The 18823-nt window shown below is 41.3% G+C and overlaps 1 protein-coding gene across 1 annotated transcript; it reads left to right on the top strand.

The window, feature by feature from the left end:
* Positions 1–31: 31 nt before the first annotated feature.
* IL4R (interleukin 4 receptor) lies at positions 32–14818 on the top strand. Its single transcript, XM_035339446.1, has 10 exons — positions 32–406; positions 3977–4090; positions 7298–7433; positions 8313–8464; positions 9493–9647; positions 10033–10189; positions 10985–11084; positions 11688–11757; positions 11895–11971; positions 12082–14818. Exons 2-10 carry the CDS (start codon positions 4018–4020, stop codon positions 14234–14236), a joined length of 3075 nt encoding a protein of 1024 aa, XP_035195337.1. The 5' UTR covers positions 32–406; positions 3977–4017; the 3' UTR covers positions 14237–14818.
* The last annotated feature ends 4005 nt before the right edge of the window (positions 14819–18823 follow it).

The raw sequence follows: 18823 nt of genomic DNA, 5'->3' as shown, positions 1-18823 counted from the left end.
GAGGGACGGCGGGGCGGGGCTTCGCCGCCCGGCGCTGTGGGGCGCGGCCGCGCCCCCGCCCTCCGGAAGTCCCCGGTCGGGCCGCTTGGTGTCGTGGCTCGGTTCCGCGGCCGCCTGGAGGCCGGCCCGGCCCGGCCCGGCTCTGCCTGCCTGCCTGCGGGGCTGCCGCGTGTGCTCGCCGCCCGCGCCCGACGGGGGCAGCGGGAGGCTGCGGAGACGAACGCAGCCGGCGGGACGCGGCGGGACGCGGCGGGACGGGACGGGACGGGACGGGACGCGGCCGGCAGCTGTCGCCTGCGGGGCGGCCGCAGGGGAGGGCTCGACGGGCGGGAGGAGGGCGCTGGGCCGGCGGAGTGAAAGCCGGGCGCGGGGAGCGTCGCGCCGTCCCGGCCGTGCGCCGGACCAGGCAAGTACAGCGGCGGGCCCGGCCGCGGCGGGAGCTGGCCTCGTGCGGTTCACCTCGAGCGGCGGCTCGGTCTGCGCTGCCGTGCCGGCCGGTGCTGAGCGGCCACTGGGCTGTGGGGGGCGCGGCAGGAAGCAGCGGGCGCGCCGCCGCCGGGCGAGCCCTGGTTCCGCGGGCCTCGCGGGAGCCGGCCGGGCCCGCGGGGTGCGGCCCGGGGCGGGGGGGGCATCGACTGCTTCTTCCCCGGGCCCAGCCGGAAAGCCGCTACGGTTCATGTGTCGTTAAAACCGGCATTGGCAGGAATGCTTCTTACTGAGACTGCTTAATTCAAACGCTTTTGAAGCGACTGATTTTCAGGGTAAAACCGGTAAAATTCCTAGAGGACTCCTTTCTGCTGGAAGTCCTGCTCGATGGCTACAGGAGGCACAAGGGCTCTTACCGTAGCAGAAACCACGCTAGCCGGGACATGTATCCTACAATCTGAGAATCTGTCCCAATAAGCTTGCTTTGAGCCGATGGATGAGCTGCTCCTGAATCTCAGGTTTCGTCCTTTAAAATCTATTCCCTGCACATACAGGTTCTCGGAGAGAACTTAATACCAATTCATGATGAAGTCTCAGAACCAGAGATTCAGAAATGTAGGACTGGGAGTGAGCTATTCTCATTAGGCACTTTTGTCTCTTTGGCATTTTTGTCAAGGTGTCCAGTCTTGGTGATCCCGGTAGTTCCTGTCTGTTATAACTAGGAAAATATCTGAAGTTGCTTGCAAATTATAATTTGTAGTTCATCAAGTCATGAGAAAGTACTGCATTCATTACAGGCCGAAATGACGTGTTGTTGTGCCCTTTGCTGTCTTCTGTCATCTCAAGCTTTCTAAAGAGAGCCTAGTGTAACTGTTCATCTAAACCACCTCCTCAATGTATTATACTGGACTCCAACTTCCAAGTTCTTTTGAAAATCCACTTTGAGGCACCTGCTCTTTTTCAATACACATGTTCATTGTGCGGTTGCCTCTAACAATAATGATTCCCCAACTTCTTTTCAAATTTTGATGCAAAATCAATTGATGAACTGCTTTGCTTTTGCTTTGTTTTTTAATGCTTATCTCATTTTAGTCTGCAGTTATAGCCAACGTTTTAAATCAGAAAGAACAAGTCAAGCTGTACTTCAATTTAATTTTTAAAAAGTCCAGTTTTAAAACAGGGAGTTGTCCTTTACCTCTGCAATAGCAGCAAAGATGAATTAAGCAGTCTTAGGTAGAAATGCCTCATCTGTGTTCTGTGCATGAGTTACCATTTGAACATAACTATTTTGCAAATTATGCCTGTAGATTAAATAAGACCCTAATTTATTTAGAAGTCCATTACAGAAGTTACTGTTCTTCTTGATACTAAATGGAATCTTTTCAATCACTTTATTTCTTCCCGAAAGACAGGCATGAGCAACTGATTTGCACATGTAACTTGGGCCAATAAACAGGGCTGCTTCCAGCCCTGATAAAGATTTCTTTCATAGTTTTTAGGAAAGTCACTTCTGTCTTTTACATTTTATTTCCTCGTACGTATTGAGATTACTAGGTTTGCTGTGAACTTAGTATTCTGTGTGTGTTGTATATTCCTCATTAAGGTTTATCATCAGATATAAAGAAAAACTTAAGAGCCAGCAGACATGAAAGCTATTGTCATTTTTTTTAATTTTCTCTTGTGCTTAGATTATAGTCTGCAACTCTCATCTTTTTAAAACAATCAAATAAAAAGTTTCTTGTTTCATTAGAACTATGGATTAACTTTTTTTTTTTTTTTTATCAACACATGCAGAACATTTTTCCTATGAGGGAGATATTTTTTTTCTCTGCCATCTGCTGATTCATATGTGCTTATGCAGTACAGGATTCTTTGCCAAAGTTTTATGAGTTTCTTGGAACTCCAGTCATGGGATACTATTACTTAACAATGGACTGAAAAGTAAACACTTCCTCTCTTGTGAACACCAGGAAAAAAAAGGGAAAGAGTGTTGTGTGCTGGAGCGGTTTGCCCTTTTTTTCTGAGCAGCAGAAAAAGCATTTGTGTTCTACTGGGCTCAGTCATGTTTTGTCTATTTCCAAATGTGTACAGCTTAGCTTTTGAGTGTTCATGAGAAATTCATTTTTAAAGTATGTCTTGTATTTCTGGATAAGCAGTAACTGCCGCAGATAAGATCACAAAGAAGTTTCCATTCTGGTCTTCAATTTTCACTCAGTGTTCTCATCCCTTTACCTCTGAGATTGACATCTTCCATATTTAATCTTTGGAAACTTATTTTAAAGTATGGCTAATCATGCATGTGAGAATGGAAGAAACAGTGTCAGGGGACATGCCTTTTTCTGATGAGCACTGCAAGTTGGGATATGAGTTAATTGCCTTGGAGCTGAATCTGACATGCTGAAGTCATGGTTTACTATACAAAAAGTAGTAGTATTGTTAAATATGTTGAAGAAATTAAGATTCTTTTGCTACATTTCACATCGGGTTTTATTGATAAATATATCTATATAAATCAAAGGTGTGTTGTTCTTTCTGTAAAAAGAAGTGATACTTCTGTCCCTTACTCAGCTGGGAAGGTCCAGCTGTTGCCTATCTTGTGTTCATTCTAACTGGCAACAAATATGCAGTAGCAGTGCTTGAGAATCTTGCTAGTTGCGAGAATCTTGCTTCTTGCTTTGAGACAAGTTATTTGAGGGAATATGGCTTTGGTAACATACCTTTGAGGCTACACATTCTTATGTGTATCCAGTGCTCATACGCATACTTCCAAAAGGTCATTAAACTTTTCCAAAGCTAATTACTTAACAAGGTTATACCACAGCAGAGTTTCTGATCTGTTGCCAATGTGCTGTGTCTTTTGTGCTGGTGAAACTCAAATCTGTTATAAGTGTCAAGGGTTGTCCTACTACTGTAGCTGGATTAAAGCTCAACTTCACTGTGCTTAAAGAATTCTAATATCTAAAAGCTGCATAACTTTGTTTCTCTGAAGTTGTGCTCGTTGTCTTATATGATGATACATGTTTTACAGCTTCTAATTATTCACCATTTTAACAAATCTGCATTCTGTTGAATCAAAACTTAGGGGTCTTTGCTCAGAACGTTTTCAAGGGGAGCATGCTCTAACTACGGTACTGGTGATAGGACTTGAGGAAATCGTATTACAATCAATAGATCAGACACACATTGCTCTTAAATTCTTCTGGCTATCTGAGAGGAATCACAGGGCTCCAGAGGCATGCTGATATTTTGGTCATGGGCTTACTCTTTAAATATGTCGCATACTAGAAATGTTCCTTTTCTAGTAGCTGAAATAAGTAGGCCCGCTGCTGATGTTAATCTAGTATCCTCTGTAATTAAAATTTTACAAAGAAGTCATGTCGCTCATTTGTGTTATTCTTACACTCCTACGCATCTTGTTGAGCAACCTTTAAAGGGTTTGGGCACTTCAGGAGATCTGAATCATAACATCTAGCAAAGTGGCAAGACAAACTGCACCCTTACACTACTTGGGACACTGATGTGAGCTTTTAATAATGTCTTTTGTTGGCAGAATTTCAGCACAGCTTGCCCTTCTGAGCCTGGCCAGTGTCAATGATGGCAAGATTCCTAAGTGCAGTACTGCATATCCTGTGGATCCTTTTATTTTCATATGCAACAAGCGAAGGTACGTTTATTAATGTTTTAAGTTGCTTTATTGAAGTTTTTTCCAACAACTTTTTCTCGTGACTAGGAATAACTAGCAGGCAATACTATTAGAATTAATTAACTAATACAAAATTTGTTTTAAATCTCTTCATTTTATTGGCCTTTTCCATGCGGGCAAGAAAAAAAAAAAAGGAATTTGCAAGAAGGAGAAACTGAGGTTTGAAAAGACACCTCTTTGCTTACCCATTGTCCAATCTGTACTGGGCACCATGCTGTAAATAGGATGCTCAACAATAACCCTGTAACATCTCTGTAGAAAGTAAAAAAAAAGTAGAGTAGAAAACAGTCTCAGATTTGTTCATTTTTATTTGCCATGTGGGCTAACCAATTATAGACCTGCAGGAAGCTATGCTCATGAAAAAGAACAGGAGTCTATAGATCCTACTGTCAAAAGGCATCTGCCAGTATGTGTTCTAGAAAGTGTGCAAAAATGCTGAATTGGAAAACTTAGTTGGCTGGATTTGAACGGATTTGGAAGGCATTTGCTTTCAGATGGTATGTATTCTGATTTGTGCGTGTACGGGGCCAGATGACTTGTGTGTGATGTTCTGTCACTACACCTTTCATTTGGTCTAGCAAGATGTTTAGCTGCATTATGTTTTAGTGCTGCTTCTTAGATGATAGTTATGTGATACAGTTCAACTGGAAGGAGCTGAACATGTATTTTGCTGGTATCTTTTAAAGATAATGCATTATAAAAAGAAGTTAGAAGTATAAAATCATGTTTTCTGACAAAGCATCTTCATTCTCTGAAAAATGAATCTTACATCCAGTTTTTAAGTTATTCCACAGTAGTCTACTAGTGGTTTTACAGTTTGGCTTTGGTTGGTTGTTCTTGGTTTTGTTTGTTTGTTTTTAATAAACAAAATAGTTTTTGAAAAAATAGCCTGTCCAAAAAAAAAAAAAAAGGTAAAAAGGTTTCTTAGCCATATGCCCATAGTATACTGCAGGGAATTTTGTAATTTCGATTAATAAGAAGGGTGAAGGTTTGCAGGAGCATAATTTCTACATCATCTGATCCAGGTAATCCCAGTTTTTCTGTAAATTATCAAAATTTAATTTTACATATTTTTTTCCACTAGGTAACTACATGTTTCAAGTTTCTGTATTATGTTACCCTAGCTGAGGATTAAAAAAGAAATCCAACATTTCAGTTCCCTTTTCTGACTACATGAACTGAAAACTAACTCTTTACTGTATGGGGTTTAAAAGAAAATTCTTATATGTATGAGGTTTTTATAAAAAAAACATATCGTATCAGGGTTGAAAAAAGGGAAAAGGTCACAGGAAAAGAATACAGAAAATAATTCAGAGTCCTAGAAAGACATGAGGATGCTGAAAGGCAAGATAAATCTGCTAGCTTAACACAGCAGGAACAGCTTCATTTAATTCCAGTATTCTTGAAAGCATAAGATCGTTAACACATTGGAAAATAATGAAATTCATCTGTAATGGGAATAAAATGGTAGTATATCTTCTAGAAGTCCATCATGAAGTGAACAGTAAAAATATAAAGGACAACAAAATATAAACAACAGTAACAAGGTAAACAGGTAATGGTTCTACTAAAATAAATGAGCAGTGTGTCTCTTATGGCATTATAGAAGATTAATCTTTTAACTTGTTGATGTCCTGATGATTTTGGGTTGTTTGGTTTTTGTTTGGTTTTTGAAGAACCATGGACCATTCAGAACAAAAGGGAACTAAACGTGGTGCTGCCATCCGAAAGGATATGGGTGATAGTTCTTATCTACAAGATAATTACCTAGCCTTAGTAACTAGAGCAAAACGTTTTCTAAATATTTGAATAATAATGAAACCGTGAGCTGCAGTCAGTTCTAGGTTTGTAACCAGTCAGTATACTAGGCAATTTAGGTTATGATTTTCACCAAACTTCAGAATGGTTCCTTGACGTTGCCATACATCCTCATTTTCGTAAGTGAGCTTCACTAAGGTTATTGAGCTTACTCCAGTGATCCAGGACTGCTTGTTAATGAGATTTTATGGGAGGCCTTCTAGGAACGCAAAACAAAGTGATACATGGGTTTAAATGAGGATAAAAAGCCACCCATTAGCAGTACTAAACAGTTAAGTGTTTGAGTCAGGTTTTTACCGAAGTACCACGTGGTCTGATGGTAGATACAGTGGTATGTAACGTATCGCTATACCCACTAAGAGAGATGGCTATCACGTATGTTGCATTTGCAGATACTGTACTACATCAGAGTGTGCAGAATTTGCATGAGAAAATTCAGGACAACAGAAAATTAGAAGTGTAGGAAGAATAAGAATGAAATTAGATACTTATGAAAACAAAAACTTTTGGAGGAATAATCTGAAATGGACAGCCACTGGGAAGAAGTCGTCTTTGAAGCTGCAGTGGCTGAAGAACGTTACAGGATGTGAATTGTTGGCAACTAATCTTGAATTTGCAATGTAAATGACAAGCATGGAGAGTTAGTAATGTGCTAGGCTGTATAAGCAAAATTATTTACATACCATAGAGAAATGAAATCATGTCTCTATATGTCCTTTGTATAACTGCCACAAGAAAACTTCTAGCAGCATCCCTAAAGAAACTATCAGAAAAATAACAGTTGATAGGATTATAAGTATCAACCAAAGCTATTCTAAATTTTTATGGGGAATTGTGATGTAGAGCCCAAAAGAAGGAATTAGATCTGCAATGGGGAACTGTTCCAGGGAGGCAGAGGGTATGCACTTGGGAAGCTTAAAACTTCCTTAAAAGCTTAAACTTAAAAACTTAAAAGCTTTAAAAAAGTTGTGGATAAAGCACAAATTCAGGTGTGTAGGCAGTGATTTTGGTCTAAATCTGTTAAGGATCTGCATTTTTGGCTTTTGAACCTTTTGTGTATAAAAGATAGGATGATGCTCTTTTATGATAAAAGTTTAGTGGTTTAGAGTTTGCATAATTAAAACTTGGCGTTCATCAGAACCTCCCTCTCAAAGATGTTGTCTCCAGAAAGGTGGACATACTTGGTAACATGCATCTTCTTCCATTTACACAGAACATGAAAAAAGTGCTTACTTCCTTTATAGGGGCTTTACCCTCCTGTTTAGAAGGAGAACTAATGTATATGCCTAGTTCAATTTATTCCTTGGATTTTCTTGCTTCTTATTGTGTGCTACTTCTCCCTAGTTACGGCTACAGGACACATACAAGAATTTGGATGCTTTAGTGACTTCGCAAAAGAGCTCGTTTGTGACTGGAAGGTGCCTGCACAGACAAACTGCTCCGAAGAATTCCTGCTCTACTACAGGGAGGAAATCTTCTCTCCCCAGTGAGTGTTTAATAGGGTTTACCTTCTTTACCATTGGAACTTTAAATATCCTACAGCCATTATCAGCATTGATTTCTTCCCTATGCTATGAGTGCCTGCAACTAAATATAGTCAGGACGATCCTCCTTGCGAGGAGGAAAATGTTTTGTTGCAATTAACAGTATGCTCTGTTCAGTGGGCTAGTCTTTGACAGACCTCTGCGTTCTTGGTTGGTCAAGTACTGCTTGTAGGAGTGGTAAGGCTCTCGTAAGTTTACCAGACCTTCATTTCATGAGAAACTTTACATGATTTACCAGGCTGTAGCCTGTGTGAAATGAAGTCTTCCTTGGAGCATCAGTGAATATTTCTGTATACAGTGTAACTTGGTATTCATGGACAGACTGTTAGCACTGCTCTACAGCCGAGGCAGTATTCTTGTCATCATCTGCAGAAGAACATACATCATGGCTTTCCTATTCCTCTCCATAGAGGGGAGCAGTATGATTTCTCCATTGAGACTTCCGAATACCTTGATTTGCCCTGCAATAAAACTGTTCCTGTACTAGCAGAGCATCAGTCCCCACCTTTGGAGGTTAAAGTGTAGTGAAGGTTGCTTTTAGTGCTAATTTTTCTGCTCGGGATCAATTCTTAGCTTTTCCTTAGTGCAATACCAATAGGTAGCCAAGGGGTATCGGGGAAGGATGGGTCATCTGGAAGCTGGGGGGGAGGATAAGTTTTTGTTTTGGATTTGTTTGGACAAAGTGCTTCTGGGAACTGAATTTGAGCTTGCTTGTTTCAGATTTGATTGGCTCTACACATTGATAAGCTTGATTCCACATTTTGAAGAAATACTGTGCCACACTGTGTAAACAATCATATCATTTTCTGCCTGTTTTTCAGAAATGTGTGTGTCCCTGAGAATGGAAAAGAGAGTTTCACATGCAGTTGTACAATATATCCCGATTATTTTGTATCAGGCCTTACCTATGTTCTAGCTTTACAATTCAATGGGACTGATATGTGGAATTACAGTGTTACACCAGCCCTGGTTGGTAAGACGTTGTTTATTTTGTCACCAGGACATCTTGTTTCAGGCTTTGTAATCCTAGCTAACTCCTCGTTAATGACACCGGAATGGTTTTTCCTTATTAGATGGTACGTGTCATGCTGGCTTGAAAGAAAAGTCCATTTGGTGTAGAAACCTGATCCTGGAGTAGGTTGTAAAGGAAACAGTATAACTAATGGGGCAAGCAGAAGGATTATTCCTCTCAGCTGCCAGCCATCCACAGTTTGTGGACTTAACGGTGTATTTAGTGCATTTTACTCGTGGCCGTAGAATTCAGGGATGAAGAGGACAGTAGACTATCCCTACTCAAATTCTTCCATTCTCTGTCATCCTCTAATTTTTCATGCTAGTTGAATCATGCCCACGAACAGAGTTTTTTCCAGTAATTGTTGGATTATAACAAACCATGGTAGAAGGTTAATGACTGCTCTTTCACGTGACAGCATAAATACAGTTTATCTCTGTCAGCACCTAGTTTGTTTAAACCAGTGTGTGTTCAAAACACTGTCATCTCAAACACTCAGAAATCTTCCACGTACCTTGGGCGGGCACTGATCTACAGCAGTGAGCTGGTTCCTTTCCTACCCAGTGTCACTGCTGCTCCTCAGCAGAATAAGCTGGAACCTGCATCTAAGACTCAGGTAGCCAGGACGGTCTGGCTGCAAAGTGGTCCTAAGTTCTCTGCCTACCCTACAGCACAGTGTGTTGTTGTGAGGGTACAAGTTGTTATCATTTCTCCAGGTTGAAAGCTGCATCCAGTGCACCAAAAATAGAACTTGAAGTTTATTCAGCCAGCTTGAATATTCAGTACCTGTTAATGAAGACCATGCAGTTGCTCTGTCTTGGCCTCTATATCCTTGTACTATGGTGTAGTGAAAAGGTCTAAAATGGATTGACTCTGAGATTCTGGTCTCTGGTGAATGAATATCTTTCTCTCTGCTTCTTTCCATCAGTGCTTTCTCATTGCCTTGTTCTCCATGTGTTTTTTTTTGTTTTTGTTTTTTTAATATACAGTTAAGCCAAGGGCTCCCAGAAATCTTGCCATTGAGAAAGCTGAAAATGGTAATTTCAATCTGAGCTGGGAGGAGAGCTACACCCCTCCATCCATGCTCTCTGGACAGCCAGTCATCTTTGAAATAAAATATTGGAGCAAGCAGCACCCAGGAGAGGTAAGAGACATCCAGTCTCTTCATTTTATATCTCTGGAGCTTCAAGGGTTAAAAAGTCCTTTTAAAAGAAGTCTTGAAGGACTTTGAAACCATGTCATGACTAATGGTGTAAGGGCCAGCAAAGGCATGTTCCTGAGCACACTTGCTACTGATCACATTCACCAAAGGTGGTTCAAACTGAGCTTTAAAGGACTGAAACTCTTCTGACTACTACCTCAAAGTGGTGTGCTGACAGGGAAGAGATTTAAAATACAGTACTTCTGTTACCCAAACTTAATTTTATTTTTAGACATCAGGAAAACATATGATGCAGTTGATATCTAACTACTTTCACTAACCCTTTTTCCCATAAAGAAATCAGTGAACTTCCTTACTTTCTTTTCAGGTTTCTATAAAATCAATTAACTACCAGGCAAAAAGCTTTGAAATTACTGCAAGCTCCTTGCAGAGAGGCTATGATTACATTGCAAGTGTACGGTGCAAGTATACAGACTACCCAGCCTACTGGAGTGACTGGAGTGACAGAGTTGAATTTCACTGTGGTAGGTATTATAGCAAATAGCAGCTTGATAAAAGGATGGTACAGTTTTATAAACCCCATTGTATATACCCCACTGCCTTTTAGTTACCAGAGGAGAGTTATGGAATCATTATCTTCATCCGTTTGAATATATTGTGGATCAATCTGTAAAGGCTTCCAAGGAGACTCAATGCAAAAAAGCAGCTCTTGGGGAAACTGAGGAAGAGAAGACCAAGGGAAGTTGGTTCCTTCAGTCTTGTGGAAAAGAAGGCTGAAAGGGGATGTATTTGTTCTCTATGCATATTTCATGAAGTAGGCAGCAGGAAAGGAGAAGACATGTTTAAACTAAAAAGCAATGTTTATGCAAGTGGGTGTAAATGAACAAGAGATACTTAGGAAATTAAGCAATACTTTAACCATTAGAGGGCTGACTTTCTAAAAGAAAAAAAAAAAAACTGAAGAACAATGATGAGGGTAAGAAGCATAGCTGCACTACAGCAGAGATGATAATGCCATTCCAGAAACTATGTGGCAGGTTTGTCTCAGAGAGCTGACAAATGGTTTCACAATTCATGTGGTCTCCCAGTTCCTAAATCACCAACAGTAACTGACTGAAGTACCTGCATTGACCTTTCAGACATGACACGTACTATTGCCACTGGTAGTTGCATATGTTGTGTTTATCTGCTATGGCTTTATTTTACATCTTCTAAAGTAGCATTACTTTAATATGCAAAAGAAGAACACCAGACTTGGTGTTGTCAGTACTTGTGTTTATATGCACATACACATGCAAATATATATTTTTATTTAACAGATTATCAAGTAACATCTGAAGACATTCTGCAGATGGCTGTTCCTATATCTTGCATCCTGATCATGGCAGTAGCTGTAACTTGTTATTTCTGTTTTACCAAGTATGTATCAATGTTCACAGGTTTTATAGACTAGCAGTTTGCACAGATATCAGTATTGCCATTGCTTAGTTGAATGTCTAGTAGTACAGGAATCTAATGACTGACGTTTCCTCAGCAGGTTTATCTCAGACTCTATGAGCAAACATAAATCAGTTGTACTGTCATTTTGTGAAAAGAAAATTGAGTATTTTCTACTAATCTTACTAGAATGGGCTTGTTAAGAGTATCCAAAACAGGCTGCATTTATAGGTCTGTCAGTTTTGCACTCAGTCTTTGCTGCAGTTTCAGTAATGATGATTAAATACCATTGGAAAAAAAATGAAAAGAAATACTGATAATGTGAAAGTTGGATCCTATCTGTCTCACGCAGCATTTTAAATGTAATTAGAAACATGTGACTGTGGTTGTGCAGAGCAGTCACGCAGAGCATAAACATCTTTGCACTAGGTTAATGGAAAAGCAGCATTTGGAGATATACGGAACAAGCACTTCCTGTTTCTGCAGTGCAGATGGCTAAGAGGGAGAGAAGAACAGAAGAGGGAAGTGTATACTGATCAAGCCAAGATTCAGTTAAAGCAAACAATTTTCATTCTTGCCTTGCAGAGTGAAGAAAGAATGGTGGGACCAAATCCCAAATCCAGCAAAGAGCCATTTGGTCGTAAAAAACGTTAAGGTAATTTAAGGGCTTTGCAAAAAATACCTTTTCCTGATTGCCAGAAATAGAATATGTAATAAATGCTCTTGGCTGGCTTGTACATGAAATACTAAATACAGTTTATGTGTTCTAAAACTCATTTCTGTTTTTATTAGCTTTCAGTCTTGTGCTACATCGATGAAATTAAGTTCCCTTTCCATGACGTAAAGCAGAGTCATATGGAAAAACAAATGTAAGTAACATTAACCAGAAGGGGGAGGGACACACCTCCACGTTATGGCATATAATATTTTCCTATTACATAAACATTAACTGTCCTTTCCTTTTGATTTCCTAAAACAGAATTTGCAAAAGCTGTCTGTCTCAAAGTTTGTCAAGCCAAAATTTCAAGGGAAAAGATAACATCAGAAATGCTGGGAAGTCTTGCAGTTGCCATAGCAAGACTGGAGAGTGGTTTCCAAAAGGCAGTAGTGCAGTTTTAACCCCTGAGACAATTCTCATTGAGGAGTCTATAGAAATCTGTGAATGTTTAACAGACATTGAGGCTGAGAGCCAGGAAGAAGCTCATGACCAGATCACCATGTTTGAGTCTTGTGAGACCAGTGTCAGTGCTTTCAGGGAGCACACCGAACACAATGATGCACTAGCTAACATGTTCATTGAGCTCTTGGAAGATGAAAACAACATGAAAGATGATAAAGACCCAGATGTCATCACAAGTGAAAATAAAACCTTTGAGAAACTTGAGTCAGAAAATGAGTCTCAACGAAGTCCTACAGAAAGCACAGCCCAGAGTCAGCAGACATACGGTATTTCTCATAGAGTTTCCCCTTTCACCAGAGCCTCTCAAGATGAGTACAATTGCAGTACAACCAGCAAGAAGTCAGTACAATCAGAAGAATCGTTTGAATCTGGCTATCAGAGCTCCAGCACAAATTCGGCTTCTCTGGATGCAAGAGATGCTCCCCGTATGCTTCATCAAAGCCTTTTTCCATGCAGTTCTGAAAGTCAGCGTAACTCATCTGTCCTGATTGAGGAATCTCCAAATGAGCTAGCCTTTGTGACCAACAAAGGCAGAATAAGCAACCCTGCATACAAGAGCTTTGGCACCCTTGTGTCTCTACCTGGGGAGCCAAGTAGTTCTGCATACAAGAGCTTTGGTACCCTTGTGTCTCTACCTGGGGAGCCAAGTAGTTCTGCATACAGGAGCTTTAACACCCTTGTGTCTCCACCTGGGGAGCCATGTAGTTCTGCATACAAGAGCTTTGATATTCTTGTGCCCACATTCAGGGAGCCAAGTAGCTCTGCATATAAGAGCTTTGATACCCTTATATCTCAGTCTATGGCGAACGGTAGCTTGACTGTGCATTTTGAAAATGTGTGTTCCTCTCTGCCTTTGACCCAGCTTTCAGAGACACCGGAACTTTGCTGCAGAGATCAAGTTTATCAACCCCCTAGCAATAAGATGTGTTACACCAACTGCAGATCTCCCTGCAATGAGCTTGATTTTCAAAACACCTGTTCAGAACATACTGATTTTCCATCTTTCTCCACACCTGCAAATGATGGAGTTTCAGCTTTCCTACCAGAGGAAGAAAAACATAAGCAAGTAGCATATCAAAATGTTCAAAAAACAGCCAACGTGCTTTCTTGCCATGTTGGACCTCAACTGTCTGGTTATAAATCTTTTGGTACTGCAGTTAAATGCTTTGACAATGACAGTGAAGTTACCTCTAAGTCATTGTATGAGCCCTTCATTCATGTGTTGTACAACAACCTGAGAGAAACACCTCCAGATACCATAATCCATGAATCTGACCAGAAGATAGATGACCATGTATGTTTGATTGTACAAGGCTTTGATTGTGGCATTGTCCCAGGTGTAACCTCTAGTGAGAATGTCACACACAGTAGCAGTGATGGCAGCCTTTGGATCATCAATTCTAATGAGCTGCCAAGTGATAGCAAAGATGAAAATGCCAGCAGAGGCAAACAGCCGTTGCATTTGTTAGAGCTGAACTGTCAAGATTTTAACAACAGAGAAAGAACTCTAAAGGGAACAAACCCTAATGGCTGTAACTGTAATGGTAAAGGAATGCAAGAGGACAGCAGTAACAAGCTAAATACTGTCCTGTGCCCCACACATAACCATTTGAGGAAGTTTGGAAATGAAGGAGAAAATAAACAGGTGGGAAGCAGAAGGTGTGGCTCAACAGCTAACTTATCAGAAGAATCACTAGGCAGCATTGAGCTGAACTTAAAATCAGTGGAGCCACTTGGGCTATTGGTCTCAGACAAGCTGTCAGATCCTCTTTATATGGATAACCACTGTCCTTCTGATTGTCTCACTGTTCACGCTGAGGGTTCTAGACTGGCACCTGCAGTTAAAAAAAGACCAGCAGAACTATTGAGGGAAAACAACAGGAAGAATGAGAAAAGAAATAAAGCTTTACATGCTCTTGCCCAGGAGGACAACTGTTACATGAAGGTAGCCTAGTTATGTTTGCCAAGAGAACCACACTAGGCTTTGGAAATAAACTGTGTGGCAAATTGAAATGGTGCTTATTCTTCCAATTTTGCCTAAAGTGAGGGCTACTACAGTACAAACATGGATTCACTGTGTTGTAACACATGCTTGCTGCAGAGGTGGCAGCTGGTATGTGAGGCAGGCCGTTGGGGGACAGCAGGGGCTAGCACCTAATGTAGCTACAGCTCTGTCAGGAAGGCACAGAGCTGAAGTTTCTCTGGCTATGATCGTTCCTTGAAAGTGAGCAGGAGCTGCATAAACTAGTTCTTATTTGGCACATCTCCTGTGGCTGGTTATTGCTCTGGGTCTGTATGTTGTTTGGGAAGCACAAAAGATGATATGGAAGTTGCTGACCTGGAAGCGGGAAGTACGTGCAAGTCAAAGGGGAAGTGACTGCCTTGCGCTGATGGAATTGCATACCTTCCGTTACTTGTTTATTGGAGGGGGTGCAGGGAGTGTCTCTGTGTTCCTGGCACCAGCATGTGGTATATGTTTTTATACTACTTTAATCAAGATCTAAAATAAAGATTACTGTCATTTGGGCTTAAGAAATTGTTATTGATGATCAGTCTCTTACTTTAGAAGTAAGCAGTTGTTTCATACTTACACAGCTGTAAATGGAATGAGGCATCTCTAACCTGTTTTCCCAGAAAGTTTATCCAGTTTACGATCAGACTCCTTAAGTTCATGGAGCGTTTTTCAGCTTCTTGGTTTTGTCTAGTCAGAGTGGAAATTATGCTTGCAGCTATAAAATAGCACATACTTCTTCTTAGATAATAGTTCCAAACGTTTTGCTCATGACTGAACTTTTCTAGGGCATTATCGTGTAGTTTGGTATTGTAAATTCTACCCTAGTATGTTGGCAGTGCCACAAAGCAGTTAAGTAATTTTATGTGTATAAACATACGTATATATATGTTCTCATTATTTAGAAACACCTATTTGTATTAACATTCATGAACGAAGATGGAAAGAGTAGTGCTAAGAGCGGATCTGTGGGTGCTGCACAGAAAATCATTTGACATGTTTTGTAAAACTTTCGTCCTGCAACTCTTTTCAAATTTCAGGTTGGCCCAAAAGTAGAGGTATTCATCCATCAATTTTGCAGCAGAAAAAAATGGTATGTAAGCCTTGGAAGAAGAGTTGCAGTGAAGTGCCTCTATTCAGATGCGATATTAACTTTTGTGTAGGCATTGATTTATAGCTCACTATGGTGCTGATGAACATGTTAATATTGTTTTTAATTGAAAATACAAGGTTAATTTTTATTTCCACTTGGATGAGATATAATCCTCAGAAATACTCTTAGAATCATAGAATTGTTGAATCATTTAGGTTGGAAAAGACATCTAAGTCCAACCATTAACCTAGCACCTAAGCTAAACTCTCCCTGGGGGCAGGCAATGCAGAAATGGAACGGCTGTGGGGCAGAAAGATGAAGAGGCGTGCCACGACCCTTCAAGCAAACCCTTGCTGAACTGGTGGAACAAGAACATGCACAGAGGTCATGAGCTGTCTCATGAGAGTGCTGACTCACTTCCCTACATCCTAATGAAGTTTAAGCAAAAATCCACAGCTACTTATTGTGGCTACTCAGCATGGGTTACTCACTGTTTGCGGTAATAGCACAGGGCTGTTAAGGGAGGCACAGGGGCACAAGTGGTATTTTCTTCCCCTTCTGCCCCTGCGCTCTCCCCTGTGCTCTGGAGGGAATCGTCCTGGAAGGCCTGCACTTGGCTGTACCACCCAGGAGAGCTCTGCTTGGGCAAGGATTGGAAAGCTGTTTGCTGTAGTAGTTCATCTGCGGAGCCCCAGCTTCACTCTGCTTTTCCCTGACCTTTTTTTTTCTTTTTTTCCTACATAGCTACACCCCCGCCACCTGCTTGTTTCTGTTGGATAACTTTCTATGCTAGGGTGTTCTTTCTACCTCTTCTTTTCCCTTCAGTATTTCTCTAGTGAAATCATGCTGCAGCTCTTCAGGAAGAGGGAGCCCTACTCCCGTGCCTTTCCAGAACCCAGAACTTGTGTTAAACATCAGGACTGTCTGGGAAGCTGGCCTGCTAATCTCCCCTATCTTATGTCAGGCACAGTGCATGCATGACTGAAGTGTGATCTAAGTTAGTGTTCCATCTCCCGCTTCCTCCACTTTTGCAATCTAGAGCAACTGCTAGGCTATATAACACAGGTATGTTTCAAATGACAAATTTCTGACTTAACTGGGACTGTGCAAGAGTTCTGACTTTTGGCAGGCTTCCAGGACTGTCAGTGTGATGTATTGGCCTGAGTCACACCTCTGAGGGACTAGTCTGTGTTTACACAAGCAGTTTATCCTCCCGGGAGAGGAGCTTCAAACCTAAAAATTGGGACCCTCCAGTCATGGCCTTTTTAGCTAATAGGGGGTCCCTACCAGGAAAGAGAATTACATTGCAGTAAGTATATTTTTTTGTTTGTTTGTTTGTTTGCTTGCTTGTTTGTTTTTTCTTTTCATTTTGTTTTGTAAGACTGCAATGCAAATGGAGGCTTAGGCTAAAACTCAGCACAATTATAAGGCCATTTATTACTCGCTCACAGTCATTCCCCTTCCATATATATCATCCTTACCTGGCTGCCTACCAAGTATTAGTAACCTGACTCATCATTGTCATGAATGAGTGAAACAGGTTCCTGAGAAAAGCAGGTGTATTCCCAGTTCAGGAGAAAATAGTTCTGATTAACTGTTTTACTTTTGCAGAAAATGTCACAGGCTTACTTTTTTGTTTGTTTTGTTTGTTTATTTTGTTTTCTAAGTATGAAGTTGAACAAGAGCAAGTGCTGGATTCTGTACCCAGGAAGGGGCAACCCTGGCTGTATGCACAGTCTGGGGGACGAGATGCTGGAGATCAGTCCCGCAGAAAGGGATCTGGGGGTTTTGGTAGACAGCAAGCTGAACATGAGCCAGCAGTGTGCCCTGGCAGCCAGGAGGGCCAACTGTATCCTGGGGTGCCTCAGGCACTGCATTGCCAGTTAGTCGAGTAAAGTGATTGTCCCACTCTGCTCTGCACTGGTACAGCTTCAACTCGAGTACTGCATGCGGTTTTGGGCACCACAGTATAAGAAAGATTAAAAAAAAAAAAAAAAAGTTATAAACTGTTAGAGATCTTTCAAAGGAGGTCTGTGAAAATGGTGAAGGGTGTGGAGGGCAAGACGTCTGAGGAGCAGCTGAAGTCACTTGGATTGTTCAGCCTGGAGAAGAGGATACTGAGGGAAGACCACATAACAGTCTACAGCTGAGAGGGTAGTCAGGCACTGGAACAGGCTCCCCAGAGAAGTGGTCATGGCACCGAGCCTGCCAGAGTTCAAAAAGCATGTGGACAACTCTCTGACACAGTCTGATTTTTTGGGTGGTCCTTTCGGGACACAGGGGTTAGACTTGGTTCCTGTGGTTCCCTTCCAACTTGAGATATTCTATGATTCTTATCAGTGCTCTTTAGAAACATGCACCTATATTGAATGGGTGTTGACAAATTCCTATCGTTCACAAATTTTGTCATTGCCCTTGGAAAACTAACGATAACCCCAAGAGAAGGGTGAGAGAAGCATGGAGGTAGGGGGTTAAGCAGACCTGTGAAACAAGTTCCTGGGAGTAGAGGTAAGTTAACGAGGGGTGGAGGGTGTCATCAGCTTTTTTTATAACTTGTGTCTGCATCTTGTTATGGAACGTATGTTGTTAAAACAGGTTGCAAGGATGTTCAATTGCTTATCCATCATAAGCTACAAGCATTATCTAAGAAAAGTTCTGTTAGGTATCACTTTCCAGCAACATGGCCAAAAACCAATGGACTAAAGAACCAAATGGCAGATATATGACTTCCCCTCCCCTGCTCTCTAACATTTATCTCTGGCTGTGAAATTACGTGAGAAAGCTCTTTAGTGAATAGGGACTGAGAAAACAGTTTGCTTTCTCCTAGTCATGTCTTTTTTGTGGGAAACTCCTTAGCATGATTTTTGCAGTTTGTATACCCAATGCGTGTAAATTTGCATTCAGATGCCTTCACACAGAGTAGGTGTTTTTCTCAGAGGAACTGTGCCTGTGCAGTGCACATGCATGTGTACACATGCACACACAACTATTTCCCACCCTCTGCTGACTGCTAAGAACAAATTCTGTCCCAGGCTCCCACATGGTGATGTATCATGATCATGTTAACTACATTTTTATTTTTTTTTTTTTCACCACACTACCGCTAATTTGCTAAGTCCTGACTGCTCTCTGTCCTTTGACAAGCCAAGGAAGCAGTGTTGAGAGGAACATCTCTGTGCTGTACTCTCGCCACAGGTGCTTTGTTCTCTTTGTCTCTTGTGCTGTCCCATTTACATCCTGTCCCTTTTCAGGCTTTCTACAGCATGGAATTTCCACACACCCTTATTTTCACCCTTCCAGAAACATTGCAAGATGAAAGAAAAGAAAAACTAACTACAGTCCTGGAATGAACAGAGCAGGAGAACTGACTGCTGTGGCACTTGTAGCTGCATAGTGAGGAGGAGCAGATGGTTTTGGGTCTGTTTTGCTCTTAGCCA

Source organism: Oxyura jamaicensis, chromosome 14, assembly GCF_011077185.1.
Source record: "Oxyura jamaicensis isolate SHBP4307 breed ruddy duck chromosome 14, BPBGC_Ojam_1.0, whole genome shotgun sequence".
In the NCBI taxonomy this organism is placed as follows: domain Eukaryota; kingdom Metazoa; phylum Chordata; class Aves; order Anseriformes; family Anatidae; genus Oxyura; species Oxyura jamaicensis.
The sequence above is the reverse complement of the archived record's forward strand: the minus strand, read 5'-3'. Positions and strand labels throughout refer to the sequence as shown.